Source organism: Propithecus coquereli, unplaced genomic scaffold (genome assembly GCF_000956105.1).
Source record: "Propithecus coquereli isolate 6110/MARCELLA unplaced genomic scaffold, Pcoq_1.0 Scaffold8, whole genome shotgun sequence".
Taxonomy (NCBI): domain Eukaryota; kingdom Metazoa; phylum Chordata; class Mammalia; order Primates; family Indriidae; genus Propithecus; species Propithecus coquereli.
In genome coordinates, this window is record NW_012154173.1 from 8,828,508 (window position 1) to 8,846,678 (window position 18,171).

Sequence of the window (18,171 nt, forward strand, 5' to 3'; positions counted from 1 at the left end):
TGTGTAAAGTCTGAAGTTCTTTCCAGCCCACTTGTCCCAGTGATTCCCTAGTCCTCTCCTCCCAGGAGTTCTTAATTGCAGGAGCGTATGTGCAGGGAGTGGCCACAAGCAGTTAAATGTGATGTTTACTAAGGGGACAGGCAGCCATTAGTGACACTGGAGGCATCTGAAGGTTACTTTCTGCTACTCTACCCTCTACAGACTTCATTCTTCCATTTTTCCTTCTCCCTTTTCCCTTTGCCTCCCTTATTTCTGCCTGAAGCTGGCAGTGTGTGATGAAGCAATGCTGTGCCCTCTTGCTGTCTGAAGCCCTGTGTTGTGTAACAAAGATGACTTCTGAATTCCAGCAGAAAATACTGCTAACTACCCAACTACTTAGTCTCAATCACAGGTTGTTATCACTCTCTGCTCATAATAATAATCTTCTCCCAAAAAATAATTTAAAACTTTAACTGGCATTTCAAGTCAAAGGTCTGTTCTCTACCTGTCGGCATTTATTTATCTTGACCTTGCACACGTGTTAAGGGTGGATTAGTTCAGGTCTGCAAATAAGTAATCTCAGTTACCAGCCCACAAAAACATTTTCATAACCTCCTCCGCCCACATAAACTACCCAAAGAGTAAAGTAAATTACGCTTTTTACTAGTTGCCCAGGATAATTCTTCACTGGGTCTGGAAGAGTAGACAAGGGTCTAGCTGAATGGCTGGAGGAGTTGCCACAACCAGATCCCAACAAAACTAGAAATAAGTTGGTCTGGGTCTAAATGCTAATATCATGCTGCCAAGTCTCTTTCTGAAAAGCATAAAAGCAAAATACCCCACTCCGGCAAGCAAACCAACCACAAGGGTGGTGCCAAGAACTTTTGGGGCCCTTTTCTTGGCCACCCGGAATGCTGTTGGCAGCACTGCAGAGATTAATATATTGTTGACATGTCCTAAAACCTTGTTAAATGTTTTCCTCTTCAAGACACGCTCGTAATAGGTTTCCAAGTTCGGTCGCTTTCCATTTCCCCAGTTTCTCCTCGCAAACCCCAGGAACTTCAGTCGATGCAACGTGACAGCGAGTGAGACATCTGCCAAGGTGAAGGATTCTCCACAGAGCCAAGGTTGGTGGCCCTCTTCTAATCAGAGAAAGGGACATGGAGAATTAGGGGCAAGCACTGTACAGACTGGTCTCAGTGGCCTCAGCCTTAAAGGCAAGTGTGAGTGTAGCAAAACGTACCCTGAAGCCCATGGTACATTTTCTTGATAACCACACTCAGCAAGTAATTTTATGCTTTAAAAAAAAAGTGCATGAAAATGTATCCCAAGCTAAAGGATACATTTAGCTTGACATCTTCCAGCCACCCAGGTCCCTATGTGAAACTGGAGCCACTTGAAGCTCAAAGCCTATCATTTTGTAAAGGACTCTGAGGAGTTGAGGACCTCCGAGACAAGAGTTAACAGATACTTCCATCTGGTCTAGAAAAACAAGTGTGCTTTAGGAAAATCCATAAAGTTGGGCCTGAATATTACTTAGTGGCTACTGCTCTTAGTTACTTACTTAAAGCAGTAGAGGTTTTGGGAAGCAAGTTTTAGGTAACATGGTCTGCAATTCTGTTGTCAGTTAGACTGGTGCAGATGGTCTGCATGTATACACGTGGGCAGTGGCTTAATCCCGACGTTAGTTCATAGGTACGATACCTGGACACTCACCAACCAGACTACAGATGCACACATGCTGGGCCTCATTTTAGACTCTAAAATGGAAGTTGTCTCCCTGCCTAAGGAAAAAACTCTGAGGGAGCATTCAAGCAACTATATAAATTATTAAACCAAACTAACTAGTATAATTACAATTTGTAAAACAGGTTAGGTAAGAATCTCTCAACCATAGTTTAAATTGTGTAGAAAACTCCACCACCAGTCATATACCACATAGATGCAGACTGAGTTACAATTAGACACTTGGGTTTTTCTGAGTTCAATATCATTGTTGCTATCATCATTAAAACTGCCCATGAATAACAACAATGAAAAGCGGATTACAGAAGGTTTTTGGTGAGATCTAAGAATGTTCCCATAAATACTGGTGTTGAAAAGAAAAAAGGAATACAAATGAGAACCTACCTGGGGTTTCTTCATTTCTTCTTTGCAATTCAGTTTCAACCTGATCCAAGACTTTCTCCAATTCATCGAGAATTTTCTTCAAATATTTGACATTGTCATGATCAAGCAGCTTTGACTAATGACCAAAAAAAAAAAAAACCCTAAATAGGTTATTTATGTCTGTAAAAAAAAAAAAATCTAGATACAGCAAAGTAGATATAGAGTTGGAGGCTATTTCAGACAATGGGAAGAAACAGAATAACTTTGTTAAAGCAAGAGCAAAGTTGGGGGGAAACAGCCCAGCTGTGGAAATTCCCCAGGAGCAGACACACTCCTCGCTGGCAGCCTCTGTGAGCCAGATGACCAGACAGGACAAAGAGTGGGAGGAACACGAAGGGCCATCCGTCATGCCCAACTTAAGAATGGATGTTCAGCAGCCCAAAGTGAATAACTGAAAGGTCGGGGGTGAGGAAGGAGTCTGAGCGCAGTGAGTTAAAGAGCAAGTGGACAGCCAGGATAGTGACTGTGTGTGCAGGCGTTTCTTCCAGGAGTTTGCTTAGCTAAGGTAGAATAATGGAAGACAAGAAGTTGGGGGAGTGTTGGGAGTATTAGTGTTTGCTATATCTTTTTTTTCTGAGGCAGAGTCTTGCTCTGTCGCCCCACCCCAGTACAGTGCAGTGGTGTCATCATAGCCCACTGTAACCTCAAACTCCTGGGCCCAAGTGATCCTCCTAACTCACCCTCCAGAGTAGCTAGGACTATAGGTGCACACCATCACAACTGGCTAATTTTTTCTATTTTTGGTAGAGATGGGGTCTCGCTCTTGCTCAGGCTGGTCTCAAACTCCTGACCTCAAGCGATCCTCCCACCTTGGCCTCCCAGAGTGCTAGGATTACAGGCGTGAGCCACTGCTCCCAGCCTGTTTGCTACATTTTTAACATAGGAGAAGCTTGCATGTGTTGTTGGGCCCTGTGGAAGGATCAACAAAGAAAGGATGACCATAACTGGTGCTCTTCAGGGGGCACAGCAAGTCAGTGCCACACGTGGGGGGGCTGACTAGGTCTAGCAAGGCCTGAAAGTGGTGGAATACCTGCAATGACAGATTCCTAGAATATTGTATTACTTGCTATTACATTTTATAACTTTCTCTGGTAAGCAGCATGCTCAATATCTGCTTTTTAAGCACTTGTCACCAAGTTTGAATATCAAATCTAATAAAGAAAATTCCCTCTAAGAGCAGAACAGAAGCCAAAGGTTAATGTGTGCTGGTGACCTGCAATATCCAACAGAAGATCTTCTCTGAATAGTGGTACTTTACAAAAAGGAGAACACTTAGCATGTGCATTGTGTGTCAGCTAAGGACACCGGGCCACTTACTTTAAGTCGCTTCTGTTTTGCGATGTATGCCTCTTGTAAATCCGGGTTCTCTTCAGCAAGTTTCTTCAGTTCAGACTCTGTGTTACCAATTTGGCCTGATGATGAAAACATTTTTGAAATAGAAAATTATTTTCTCCCTTCTACACCAGAAAGTAAAACTGGGGAACCTCGATGATACAAGCATGAGCTCTGGGGCTCATGCCCTGCCTCTGCCTAGGACTTAGCCTGTCTATGCCTCAGTTTCCTCATCTTATAGTTCAAAGGGAACTGTAAGAGAATTTGCTGTGCAGAGTGAGGAATGAATGAGAAGCTCTATGAGGGCTTTCGAGTTTTCTATAATGAACTCTCATATGAAAGGAAGGAAAAAGCCTTAGTTTTTAAAAGAAATTGCCTGTAGGTGATAGAGTTGCAGTCGAAACACTTGTTTCAAATCGTATAATGAATATTAATGCAGAGAAGGAGGATGGGGAAGAGCAGGACAAGAGGGAGGCAGAGAAGAGAAGAGAGAGGAGAAAAAGGGAGGGGTGAGGAGGAAGGACACCGTCTGGGCCAGCTCCCTCACACAATGAAACAACAATAAAGGACCAGAAATGTGAACTCAGTTGGCCATCATCCCAGGCAGATTCCATCTTTTCAGATTTCCAGTTCTTATGTTCATGATGACTTGTTATGTTCTTTAGTTTTCAATAAGCCACTCTTCTGAGTTTTACCCTAGCTTGGCCCTCAAAGCCAAGAACTGACAAACCAGGTCCTATAGACAATAAATGTCTAGGTGAGCAGCGAACACACAAATTTATCTGACTGGTTCATGGATTGATCCATAACATGCAAACCTGACAACCCTATCCCAATCTTCTCTCAATGACCATGACACACACCAGGTCTCAAAAATGAATAAAAAGAAACTTCAGACAAAATTCCAGGTCTTTAAGACTTTTACATACTGCGGATCCTTGTGGTCGCATAAGCTGGGATCATGGAGTCCACAGTTAGCTCAGGATGTAAAATGCAGCCATGAGTATAGGCATCCATTGGCAAGGAGTCAAGCAGCTCTCGGTAATGTTGTACCCGTGGGTAATACATGCTTCCTTTATCGGGCATTAACCTGGGTGTTCTTTCTAAAATACACAAACAAATATTGAAGAAAAAGTTACAAATGATTTGTCACATCCAAGAGTAAAATCAAAAACCTTAAGCCCTCATGATTAACATTTCCAACATATCAGCACATTCACAAGATGATGCCTCCCCAGCCCAGACATTCAAAATTTGAAATGGCCTGATGTACCAGACCAGATCCCAAACCATGATCACACTGGTATTCTCTCACCTCTCCACCTTGCAAACTGCTACTCAACCCTCAAGGTCCAGTTATTTAAGCCACTTCTTTCATGAAGCATTCCCTGACCTCCTCCAACTGCCAACATTGACTGGCTCAGGCATGCCTTCCTCTATGTACCCACAGCACATTGTGCATACTCTATAGTCCTACCACACTGGAATTCATTGTTTGTATCTTTTTGCCCCATGAATGTCTTTAGGGAAAGGAACCTAGGATCCAGGTTCTAGCACAGTTCCTCACACACTTTAAGCCCTCAATAAAGGTTGGTTAAGTGAGTAAAGACTTATCATGGGAAGATAATCACGGACCATTCCTTTCTAGGTGCCAACCACCACCAAGAGTAACCTTGCTGATACCAGGTGAATGTGAAATGACAATCTGTATAGAATGGAAAGGGCCTTTTCTCAAATATCACAGTTGCACTTTCCCCAGGAATTTCTAAAAAGTTATCTCTGGAAAGTGGATTCTACATAAATCCTCACTTGCTAATTAAAAATCCAGACTGTAGAGTCCTTGAGGGCAGGGACCATATCTTGCTCTCTGTTAAACCGCAGTGCCTAATATAATGTTTGACAAACAGTAGGCATTTAATAAATTATAACTAATGAATATATTCTCAAATTTCTAGTTATTATGGAATACTTGAGCTGGAGAAGCACTGCAGTAGTTAATGAGTACACTGAGATATAGAGGCTGACAAGTTCTCCCAAGATCCCACAGATAATTAGAGGCAGAACAAGAACTAAAGGCATCCAATTCCTACTGTAATGCTCTGTTTTATTACACCATCATACCAGCTTCAAAGGGTTTACATTTCAGAGACCATCCAAAAACAATAAAAGTGAAGGATGCAACCCAAAGGTCAGGGCTATGTTCCTTCAGGTTCATTTCCTACCTCTGGCTCTCAAACTGCCCCTGAAAAATGCCAACTAGCTTATTGCAACTAGTGAATAGAACAGCCTTAACTTTGTTTATTCATTTATCTCTTAGTTTGAGTCATTTAATTTAGAATCCTTTTGAGCATCTCTTGATCTTAAGTGTTGACAATCCAGAGATGCCTGCCATCAACAGGACATTTCAGGCAAGATCTCATAATGCCAGACCAAGCAAAAGAAGCTTTTAAGCCAGCAAGCTATTTCTGACTCCCTAAGAATAAAGAAGATGGATTACTTCTCAAACCAGTGGGCAAATGTCTAATTCCCTGAACAAGAGTCCAATTCTGAAGGCTGCATTAGAATAACCAAGAATGAAGCATTGGCTACATACTGCTCCCCAACAGAATTTACTCAACTAAAACACACTTAATTGCTGTTCCCATGTGGAAAGGAGGCAGGTAAGTCACCTATGCATGTGGAAGGCAGCCTCTAAACAACACAGATGTAACAGCACCTCAGATCCACTTTTCAGAACCTCAATATATCACCAGGCCCCCAACCAATGCACGGTAGACATTTCCATGAGGACAATAGACTGGAAACCTTGAAATTCTAAGGAGATCTTAACCTTTCACGTGTCACTGACCTGTTCTCAAAATTGCAAAGTTCCTAAATGCATAAAACGTAAGACACAGTGTTACAAAGGAAATTGATATTAAAATATATTTATCAAAATAATTTTAAATTATAAAATAATGATATGCATGCATCTTTATTAACACATCATCAAGATCTAGTAGGTCTAATAACTACCATAATTTCAAAGTACTAAGATATCTATAATAACTTAATATGTTATGAACGTATCTGTGATCTCTGTTGGTAACAAAGTCACAGTCGCTCCTGATATTGCTATGGATTATGCCTACATTGGTAATGGAAGGAAATGATAAATTTCAGTTAGAAATTAGTGAAAATAAAGATGTAATTACTCCCCATCAAAGATCTCAAATCTCCTGAATTCTATTCATAAACACCAAAGGGCAACAGTTCTCAAAGTGTGGTCCCTGGGCTTCCCTGAGACACTTTTAGAGGATCCACAAAGTGAAAGCTATTTTTACAGGAATATTGAGATGTTAATTGTTTTTTCAGTCTTATTCTGTCTCAAGTGTACAGCTGAATTTTCCAGAGGCTACAGGAAATGTGATGACTCCATCACTCTGACAACTAATGAGATTTGTGCTTGAGTATTCTGATGTTCTAAGTTTTTCTCAGTTTTAATTTCTAAATGGTAAATATTGATACCTATGACCCACATAAACAAAAGTTCTTGGGCATCCTCAATAATTTCTAACACAAAGGTGTCCTGAAACCAAAAATTTCAAGAACCACTGTTTTAGGGCTTCAAGAACCTCAGGTTAATAACCATAACTGGTACATTTTCAAATGCTTTCCAAATGGTCAAATTTATGGCTACTGGATCTGGCTGCTGTCTGGTGCCAGGCTCTGGGGCTTTTCGCCAGAAGACCATGAGAGCAAGAAAACAAGGTCTAACTGCTTTCTGGAGAAGTTCCATCTGGCCAAGCCTGAATTCTTCAAAGGAGGACAAATACTTAAATTCATGAAAATAATTTTCTCCTATTCAGTGTGCCATTACTATCTAACTATTTCCTGAAGTACTTTATCAACTAGAGCATAAGACACCCACTGAACCCAGGTTCTCTTCCTGTCCTACTTTCTCTCCTTGCACATGTCAAAGATACACTGTCCAGTGTCACATGGGCACTGTGCTGCCACCTTCCTCCTCACATCAGAGCACACAGTGTCCATTGCCTCTGGAAACAGTGTTTTTCAAAAGACAATTGGGAATTTCCTTTGAATTATACATGAAATCTTCCCACTCAATCCCATTCTATTTTATTTTCTAGTCCTACCATACAGTATCTTTACCATAACACTAAAAAAAAGAATCTTTTCTCAGTAATCTAAATCTACCTCCATCAGGGGTGGGGAAGCAATGTAAGGTATGCAAGGGAGGGACAGGGAATCACAGAATTTAAAACACAGGCAATGAGAGGAAGTCCCAGCATTGGAGAATGGAATTACAATAGTGGATGCCAGGCTTAGTGACTAAGCTATTAATAGAAGAATAAATAAAAATAAATAATTTGGCACAAGACTTGACTTCCTAGAGGAACTGAGTAGGGGACAAAGCAGGTCTTGTATTACATATAAATTTAGGAAGCAAATTAGAAACAGGCAGATAGACATAATGCAGAAAGATGTGATAAACAATTGCAAGTGAAACCAAAATAAGCAAAAAAAAAAAAAAAAAAATCAGAAACAATAAAAGCATTCTGCAGCAATTAATGGAGACAAATGGCCCCATACAATCTCAAGTCCCTGTACTGCTGAGTGAAATAACGATAGCTCTAAGCCATTTAAAAAAATTACATTTGGTTTCTCCAAGAGCAAAAAATTAAAAAAAAAAATTAGGGTCTCAAAGGCGTAAGCTTCCATTATTATACTAAATTCACTACTCTGGTTTCTCATATTTCCTAGTGATGGCAGATAAGGGAGGTATTATTATGTCTTGTTTTCAAAAAAGACTCCCCCAGGTCTATTTGAACAACTTTCAAGTCTCCCTTATTAGCTCAATGAAAACAGATTAGACTTCATTGCTCACTCTAGCCCTTTGCTATTTATTTTACTTAGATTGCATAGTGATGGCAATTAGCAGATGAGACAATATGCACAATGAAGCTAAACAATATGGTACCCTTCAACTAGTTACACACTAGTCTACTAAAAAAATAAATAATAAAAGTAAACAATTATGACCTGAAGCAAAAGATATGGTTACACACTGACTACAATTCAAAGCTATCATAACTTTGGAACTAGAAAGATCAAATCTAAATACAGATGAGGGGGTTAAAAAGCATGGTATCAAATTATAATATATAAGTTCACTATATGCATTCAGGATTTTCAGACACAAATTTGTGCATTATTTTCAATAAATGTTATACATTATACAATAAATGGCTACTTCTAATTGGTATTATATTTAAGACTTTTAACAGAAACATTGGCAATGAGGGAGGCAAAAACTCCTTTATAGACAGTTTGTTCCAGTTGTTGGATACACATGATATAGAACTAGGGCCTCTGCATTTTAATATCCCCACTTACCTGCTGAAAGTGGACAAATCACAAAGAATTTTTTAAATGTTACTTTTTAAAGCAACTTTTTTCTTTTTTTGAGACAGTCTCCCTCTGTTGCCCTGGGTAGAGTGCAATGGCATCATCATAGCTCACTGCAACCTCAAACTCTTGGGCCCAAGCGATCCTCCTGCCTTGGCCTCCCAGAATGCTAGAATTACAGGCATGAGCCACCGCGCCTGGCCAAAGCAACTTCTATTGACACAATCATTAGTTTTAAAGGCTCATTTTCTTTTCCTTACCATATACCATATGGTATATTTTCTCCACACTTTATGCTAATTTGAAATTTCAGTAGTTGTGCTAAAAGGCATATAAAATTATTCAACTACATACAAGAGCATTCTACTGATGAACATAAAGTTATTCTATAAATCTTAACACTAATTGGCAATTCCTTAAATACATAACTATTTTTAGTGTAATAGTGACTTCAGAATTAATGTTCTTTTTAAAATGATATTTTTGAATTTCAATATATATTGATAAAATTGTATCTATAAAATAAATTTCTATTTCCTAATCAGACTTATATGTGACTTTAATATTATACCAGAATAACTTATTTCCAAACCAAATTCTATTTCCTAAAAATACTTTAAATGATATATACAGACATAAGACCTGGACATGATTTTTAGAGAACTATTATGTATTAAATTATCAAAATTCATTATTCTCCATATGCCATCCTTGATTGCAGGTTACCACCGAGTTATTTGGTAGTAATAAATATACGTTCTACTATTTTATAGTTATTTCATACCATATTTTTGATTATCTAGTAATCAAATTAAAATTTATTGAAAGAGATTATGAATAGTACAAGAAATAGCTAAATTGTTTGGCATTTAAAATGTAAGAATATAGCTCCCCTCCCAGACAACCAGAATAGTCAAGCTCCTTTTTCAAAAGGGGGAAAAAAAAAAGAAGAAATAGCTAAATTTTAAAATCCACATTAGTGTGTATATTCACGTTGTCACATCCACTGTTCCTTAGTTTGCCTAGTTTGCTTACTATCATACCTTATCTAGCCTAATCAATTGCTTGCTGTAATATAACTATTCTTCATTACATGCCCAGATTGAAAAAATTATCATATATATAAAAAAGGGTTTATAAAACTGAATAGTAATAACAGCATATGCATACATTAAGGACAAGTTTGGAATTATTATCAAATTTATAGAAAGAAATTATCTTTGTAAATTAGCAAGCTTCTAATGATTTGGGATCTTTGAATATCTTTGAAGTATCCCAGGACCTAATCAATACCCAATATAAATGGTTTACTGGAAGACTGAACAAAGAAATAGCTCATGGCCAGCTCTTACTTGGGTAGCTGAGTACTTTTAAATTCCTGCTTTGACCCATATTTTGCCCTGAGGATTATCACTCATGTCTACATCATTCTTCCACACAAGTGCTTTCCAAAAAAAAGATCAAACATAGCCATTATTCAACTTAAATATTCACTATTTCAGGCTAAGACTTGAAAAGGATTCCCTTGGCTATCAAATTTCTCCCCCAAAACTACCAATTATTTAATGGATTATCCCAAAAGTATAACGATGTAAATATGTAAATACTGATATATAAAAAGCTTTGGGAAAGTTAAGAAATGTTTCCAGGTCAGTGAGCCATCATTTTCAGTGTAATCCCCAGCTGATAGAACAATGGGGGTAGATAACAGATACCAGTTCACTACATTCTGTTCTTTAGACAAATGGCTACACTTAATTAATTAAAGTCTCCTATCATGACCATGGGCAACTATACACCTCATGAAATCCATCCACTTATCATTCTAACTTGCCAACATTCCTCAAAGTTCCATCCACAATGGCACAACATGCCAAATGTTCCAACCAGCTCAGAATGCAGAGGGTTACTACTCACCATGATCTAGATAGAACCTATAATTTTCAAACAACCTGACATCACACTAGCCTTTTGTTTTATAATTGGCAATGTACTATTGACCCCCATCCTTCCTTAATGCAGCTGATTTTTAAAAACAAAATTCCCATATTGCATTTAGCCTTATTGAACTTTATCTTCATTATTTTTCCATTTTATTATTGTTCCATGAGAAACATTTTATAAGCTAGTCATCATCTTAACTATCCCAGTTTTTCTGTCATTCACAAATCTAACAGTATTTCTTTTATGTCTCTATTCAAGTCATTTATACGATAGTTAGGCTCAAGTCAGAGAACAGAAGCCTACAAGAAGAACAGAAGCCTACAAGAGATCCCTGTCCAGCTGACATCTACTTCAATAATTCATTCATTTTAACCATTTTAATTATTTATTAAGTACTTATTAAGGACCATTCACTGTACAAGGCATTGGGGATACAGTTTTGAATAAGATAGACACTGTCTCTGACCTCATGATACTTGCAGTGCTGTACAAGTTGATTCAAATATTTAAAATAAAGTATGATAAAAATTATTATAAGTAAAGCAAGAGTCTATACCTGGAGGGGCAACCTGGTATAAGATCTGTAAATGAATATTCTTCAATATGGTAGCTTATTCATCTGCACATGTGCATTCCTATCATCTAGCCATATTTGCTCCTTTATTCTACAAGGTATGTTAAGTGAAGTAATTTCAAATGCTCTACTTAAATCAAGATAAACTATATCTAGAACCATGCCTGGCACATAAAGCACATTTTAAAAAAAAATGTTAATGACATTCTCCAGTAATATAAAACTTAAGCCGGTTCCTTTTACTGAGCTATTCAAAAATTTAAAATACATATTTAAAAAAACTTTTGACAATCTATTCTAGAATTTCGCCAGATTTAAAATCAGTAATTTATAGTAATGCTTAAAGCTTAAAGACGTATTTATAGCAGTATTCTCAAACTTTAATGTACATATGAATCACCTGGGGCTTTTGTTAAAATAAGGATTCTAACTCAATAGATCTGCAGCGAGGTCTAAGACTGCATTTCTAACAAACTCCCAGGTGATGGCAGTGCTGCTGGTGGATGGAACATTAAATAGCAAGGATTGGTTGAATTCACCTTCCCTGTCTCTGACACTGAGATGACAATTGTCTACTTCTTGTCTGGCTCTTTCCCTATTCCCCTATGAGTTCTTAAAGATTAAAATAAAGTATCTTAATTATAAATATGATAACTTTTTTATTTCAATTCTCTGAGATAAACTTCATCTTGACTTACAGACTGAACTAGCCTTGATTTATATAATTATTATTCTCTTGCTGTCTTCATATGTATCATAAGTTTTAGGATCCTTATTCTTAATCTTTTGTTAATCTTTTCCCATTCAATGACTAATCTCCTGAAATAAGAGTTGTTTGGACTTCTTTTATCTCTGCAACTAATAAAATTGCCTCACCTAATCCAAAAGGCAAACAGAGAAATCTAGTAACCAAAGATATTCAGCAAGTTCGTGGCATCATCAGACTAAAAGCTAGGACTCTCGATTGCTTACTTATTATAAAAGCTCAATCAGAATTAAAGTCTGTAGTTTTCATATTTCCATCCTATCATTTAGTCTGCAGTGCCTTCACCTCTAATTAAATAAATAGTAATCAAAAGAACAACTTATTTGGTTATTTAAACATAACTTAGAAGGATGCAATGTATTTGAATTTTGTGATTATTATATAGTAAAAGCAAAATGGAAGCTTAAAACAAATTTTTAAAACCCTAATATCAGTAACATTACTATGTTATAAAGAATCATATTTTATATCACTGGATGTCTTAGAGGAAAAACAGCATAAGGTGAAAAGGAGGAGGAGGTGGAAAAGGAAGGGAAGGGAAATGGTGATAGGAGAAGCTGTACTTCAACAATGCTACCAAAGATTTAAATGATTTTCCATTTATCATACCTTTTTAAAGTTTTGATCATTTCAAATAGAATTCTTACACAATTATTATGTTTTGTTCACATTATTACTTACAATCACTTCTCCCAAAACATATAAATTACTATTAACAGACTTATCCATTTCCAAAAAGCTCAAGATTGAGAAAAATTGTTTTAAATCAATTAGTCACCATTTTTGGTATAGTCTCCACCATATAAACTTATAAGGGATAGCAAGTAATGGTGAAGAGAAAGTAGTTCATCAAACTCTGGTTTTGACCAAGGCTACCATTAATCAAAATCCCCAATCACAGTCCTAGGCAGCTAACACTGGGATTAAGAATAGGAGTAACCTATTGTTAATCTAATTCCCTGGGCTTCCCCCCGGTCACCCAATTTAGGTCTCATACCCATTTTCCTTGTAGGTACCTTAGACATTTTTTGGTCCTAGAATTTCCCTTCTCAGCTTCCTATAATTTGGGGCTACATTCTGGTTTCATTCTACCCAATAAACATGAACATAACTGGTGGCAGATGAAAAGTAACTGGATCTCACGCAGGTTCTTTTTAGAAGAGCACTTAGCTAAAACCTTGGAGCCCGGTGTTCTGCTTTCAGCTCTGCTGCTGATCAGCTGTGTAATCTTGGGCAAATCACTGAAGCTACAGTTCACCTCAAAGAATTGTTACCAGTAACAAACAAGACAATATGTAAGTGGCAAAGACCATGGGAGTCATGTTGTGTAGTATGAAGGTTTTGGAGATGAAAGGTTGCGATAAAATAGTTATATTACTTTGAGCAACCCTCTGTTTCTCTTTCCTCACATACAAGATGGGAATAACTACAATGCCTATCTCAGTTCTTTTGAAGCCTAAATAGAAATTATAAAATGTCTGGCACATAACAAGCTGTCCATAAATTATTACTTAAAAGAACTATACAAATTTAAGCCTTATAATTTCTTAGTAAACATATACAATTCAAACTATTCATAAGTAACTGGGGCAAAGAACACAAAGTACACTAACCTTCTCTTCTCCCGTGTCTACAATTTATTCCTATTTTTTCTTCTTATTGTTGCTAAGATGGAACCATTTGGTAGATTAGATGAAATTGATTGTCATGGTGTACATTTAGAATTAATATTATGAATTTTAAGGCTAATAAATCACCAAAACAAACCACACACTTGCAGGGTTTTTGCAAGTGAATTTAAAGGGAAAGTTTCAACATTAATGCTTATACTTTACATGACATTCTTTTAAACAGAGTTATGCTGGCTCATACAAAATTTGTTATTGACCTATTTTATACTTGTGTGCTTATGGAAATGGAAAAGGTATTTAATCACTAAGTCACCATCACGAAACGAGAGAGAGAAAGAAAGAGAGAGAGGGGAGGGGAAGTGAGAGAGAGTGTGAGAGTGATAGAGAAAGGGAACACATATTTGTGTTTAAAGTAAATCCAAAAAATCGCAAATAGCCTTAACATTACCATCCAGGAAAGTCTGTTCAAGATAATCAATGATCTGAGTGGCCTCACAAATTATGTTTTCCCCGTGGATAAGGACAGGCACTTCTCCAGTTGAGTTCAAACGCATAAACCAAGGCTCATTGTGTTCACTCAGGGGCAGACTTACATCATGTTCCTCGCACTTCAATGCCTTTTCAGCAATTACCAAGCGCACCTGGAAGAGTTCACACCGGTTACTACAGCACAGGTAAGCTTTCAATTAAATAACTTCCCTGGATACGCTGAGCAGCCTTTCTGGTCTTCCCTGATTATTAACATTATCAACGGCCCTTCTAATGATTCCTATTCCCGGAATTAACAAGTGAGATATATTCTCGCGTTTCATTCTTACAAGTTAGAGAAGAAAACAAAATAAGTTCATGAAAATGATTCTGGCTATATTCATTACAGTCACCATAGTCACCCACCTCATCACCTCATCTTTGTATCCTAAACCTAATCATGCGTCCTCCCCAGACAAGAACCTGAAACATAAGTATGTTAGGCCTTGTTGAAGAAGAGCGAATCCGAAAAAGAGTAAAAGAAGTGACTGTAGATTATGCGGGGAAACGAAGGCGCTTTCTTCTGCCTCACTCCTCAAGGCCCAGAGGGCAAGGCCTCCAGGCCGAATACTGAAAGTGATGCTTTTTCGGTCGCATTTCATGAGTGGCAGTTCCTGAGTCACAGCCTTCCATCTCACGCTGATTCCCCCCGCTCCCCACCAAGGAGCCTTCCTGCCCCCAGGGAGCGCCCGCTCGAGTTAGGACTCGGGAGCTGGTCTCTCGGTTGGCGGGCGTCCCGGGCGGGACCCGGAGGGAGCTGTCCCGGTGCTGAAACCCGATCCGCGCCGTCCTCAGCAGCCGAGGCCTTTACCTTTTGAGAGCTGAAAGAATGCGTCCAGTGGTACAGAATGAGCTTAACCTCCGCTTCGGGCTTGCCTTCAGCCATCAAGGGCGCGCCCCCTCTCGGCTCGTCCTGCCTCCGAGCCATTTCTGGGTGCGTGAGTGCAGGACGGCCTCGCCCGTCCGCCCTGTGCTTCTCCCACCCACAGTGACCCGCAAAGCGTCTTTAGGTTTTCCTCGAAGCCTCCCGGGCCGGGAAGACGAACAGGCCGCTGGGAAGTGTAGTTCCGGCGGCGAGAGAGCTGCGCGGCCGAGTGGGCGAAGGCGCGCGAGTCTGCGCGCCGGAAAGCCCCTGGAGCGCGGGGTCACCTGGGAGATGCAATTGAACTTTGTTTTAGGGGAAAAATCTAAAACGCGCGTCCCTGGTTATTAAGGTGAGTAAGGAAAAATGGTGACAGCCAATTTCTCATAGGTTTGGAGGTTGCTCGGGGATAAAAGCAACAATTTCCCAAGATACTTAGGGTTCCTCTTGGAGAGTCTATTCCTTTGGCGGAAAGGAAGTTCCGGTCAACAGACAAAGCAACAGGAAAAGGATCTGTGAGTTTTCATTAGAAGATGCTACTATGGAGTCATGCAAAAAAAAAAAAAAATTCATAAACTAATAAGCGACGGCGCCATAAAATAGCCTAGTTGTTAAACACAAAAATTTTAGAGCAGTATTACCTGGGTTCATGCCCTGGTTTTCTATTTTCTCCCTTTTTGGAGTGGAAATAACAATTTTATTTCCCTCATAAAGTTTATGTGAAACTTGAATACGTAATAAAATGTTAAACATTCAAAACAGCAGGCATGATGTAGGCACTCAATATTATTCCCAGGTTCAGTTGCCTTACAAACATTATAGCCATGGTCAGGATCATAATCTTATACGAGTCTAGTTATTAATGTACATTTCTTAAAATTTGGCATCATAGTAAATTGACAAAAATTTCTCTTTCAGTAAATACATATAAATAGGACCATGAAATAAGTGCCTGTATAATTTATTCAACAAATATTTATGGAGCACTCACAATGTTCCATACATTGTGCTGGGTCCTGAGAATACAAAGACATGTAAGACCTGATACCTGCCACCAGAGATCCAAGTCTGGTGGCAGAGATGAGAAAGTAAATAGACAACCACAATAAAGATGAGAACTGTCTTAGGGTGAACACGGGGTACCATAAGAAAGAGGGGCAGGCAGCCAACCCAGGTCAGAAAAGGGCCCCCGGGAAGAGATGGAACTTCCTGAGGTCCTTCCTCCCCTTTGCAGCACTTCATCTCTTGTTCTTTATAATTCTTTTATAATTTTTAAAGATTTTATATCTTTTTATATCCTTCAGTTAATTCAAATGCTACAGCAAAAGTGAACCCCTCGCCAAATGTGCTCTATCACTTCACTCTTAAGAGTAGAAGGGGAAAGAGTAAACCTTTGAATGAGACAGAGTAGGGTTTAAATTCTAGCTCTACCCCTAACTTGACCTCTCTTAAGCTTTCACTTCATCATGTGTAAAATATGAATGTGTAAGGATATATGCCGACCCAGACTGCTGTAGGAATTCAATGACAGGATGTATATAAAGCATATAGGACATGGCCTGGAATGTAGCCATTGTTAAAAACATATGTGTAAAAGCCCCTCCACTGATATTAACAGGATATTATATTACATTTCATCTTCTCCTTGGTGCCTCAAATTTTTTACAACAACCTATAGAATCCTCCTCTCTTATCCCTCTTCAGAAGAAATTCATTTTGAATTCTCCAACTCCAGATTCCCATATATACTATACAGTCTCTTTTTCCTTAACTTACTAAAATCACCTCAATATTTGAATAAACTCAACACTAAAGGTAGGCCATCTGTCACTAGCAGCCTAAAGAGTCCTGACAACAAAGCCCTGGTGCATTAAACACTGAATGCTTTATCCATCACATCTTACCAGCAGCAAAGCCGTACGGTAAATATTAAATGATTACTGTGTTCATGTTTAATACCAAGTATTCATATATGTCATTGGGAATGTAAACATATACAGAACTTCTGAAGGCAAATTTATCAATTGCATCAAAAATCTTGAAAATGGGCGTAATTTCTAACCTAGCAATTTATCTATTTGCACTTTAAGGAAATAATTGTGGCAAATTCTAACAGTTTACCCTAAAAATCTGTTTCCCCTTTCTTCCATGGTAATAGAAATTTTAGCTGAGGACATGACTGCTGAGAAGGCTGCATTTCCCAGGCTCCACTGCAGCTAAATGTGGCCTCGAGACTATATTCTAACAAAGGAGATGTCATGGATGTGCCAGAGGGCAAGCTCTGGGAATCTTTCTTAAGAGACAATTAGCCCTGTGCTTCATCCCATCCTCCATCCTGCTTCCAGGAGAGTGGATGCTAACTTGGACCATGAAGAATGGGGCTACATCCTGGCTGGGCCATAAGCCTGGGGGAAACTGAGCTTCTAAAGACACTGGAGAGCAGAACTACCTCCCCAACCTCAGTCTGCAAACCTCTAAGATTTTACTTGAAGAAGAAATAAAGCATCTCGATTAAGACATTGTTATTTGGTGCTTTCTGGATGTTATTGTCTTAACCTATCCTAATATAGCAACCTTGTAAAATATAGGTGGCTGTTATTTCTTTATGCTTCTGCATATTCTAATTTTTCTGTAATGAATATGTGTTGCTTTTAGCTCTAGAAGATGTGAACATTAAAAAAAAACAATAAAAAAAAGGAAAAAAAAAAAAAGGGAATTGGTTAGTTAACAAAAAAGGAGAGGAACTGCTGCATCTACTTTCAATGATGTATAATCCTTTTTACTATCCATCACAAGAAAAGCCATTTTAGGTAATATGGAAACCTTATTATCTGGCCAGGCACAGTGGCTCATGCCTGTAATCCCAGCACTTTGGGAGGCCAAGGCAGGAGGATCTCTTGAGCCCAGGAGTTTGAGGTTGCAGTGAGCTATGTTGATGCCACTGCACTCTAGCCCAGGCAACAGAGGGAGACTCTCT

The 18,171-nt window shown here is 38.6% G+C and overlaps 1 protein-coding gene across 1 annotated transcript; it reads right to left on the minus strand.

Annotated features, from left to right (window-relative positions):
* Positions 1-738: 738 nt before the first annotated feature.
* On the minus strand, positions 739-15,263 carry GDAP1 (ganglioside induced differentiation associated protein 1). Its single transcript, XM_012663125.1, has 6 exons — positions 15,144-15,263; positions 14,253-14,445; positions 4,410-4,583; positions 3,466-3,560; positions 2,110-2,224; positions 739-1,121 (listed from the first exon to the last, which is right to left on the minus strand). The coding sequence occupies exons 1-6, from the start codon at positions 15,258-15,260 to the stop codon at positions 739-741; spliced, it is 1,077 nt and encodes a 358-aa protein (XP_012518579.1). The 5' UTR covers positions 15,261-15,263.
* Positions 15,264-18,171: the final 2,908 nt, after the last annotated feature.

What these genes read in the sequence shown, in the direction of transcription:
- GDAP1 (XM_012663125.1), bottom strand. Translation starts at nt 15,260, where the DNA reads ATGGCTCGGAGGCAGGACGAGCCGAGAGGGGGCGCGCCCTTGATGGCT. An exon ending in ATTCTTTCAGCTCTCAAAAG is followed by an intron (nt 14,446 to 15,143) that starts GTAAAGGCCTCG and finishes GAACTCTTCCAG; the next exon opens with GTGCGCTTGGTAATTGCTGA. An exon ending in AAGAAATGAAGAAACCCCAG is followed by an intron (nt 1,122 to 2,109) that starts GTAGGTTCTCAT and finishes TTCTCTGATTAG; the next exon opens with AAGAGGGCCACCAACCTTGG.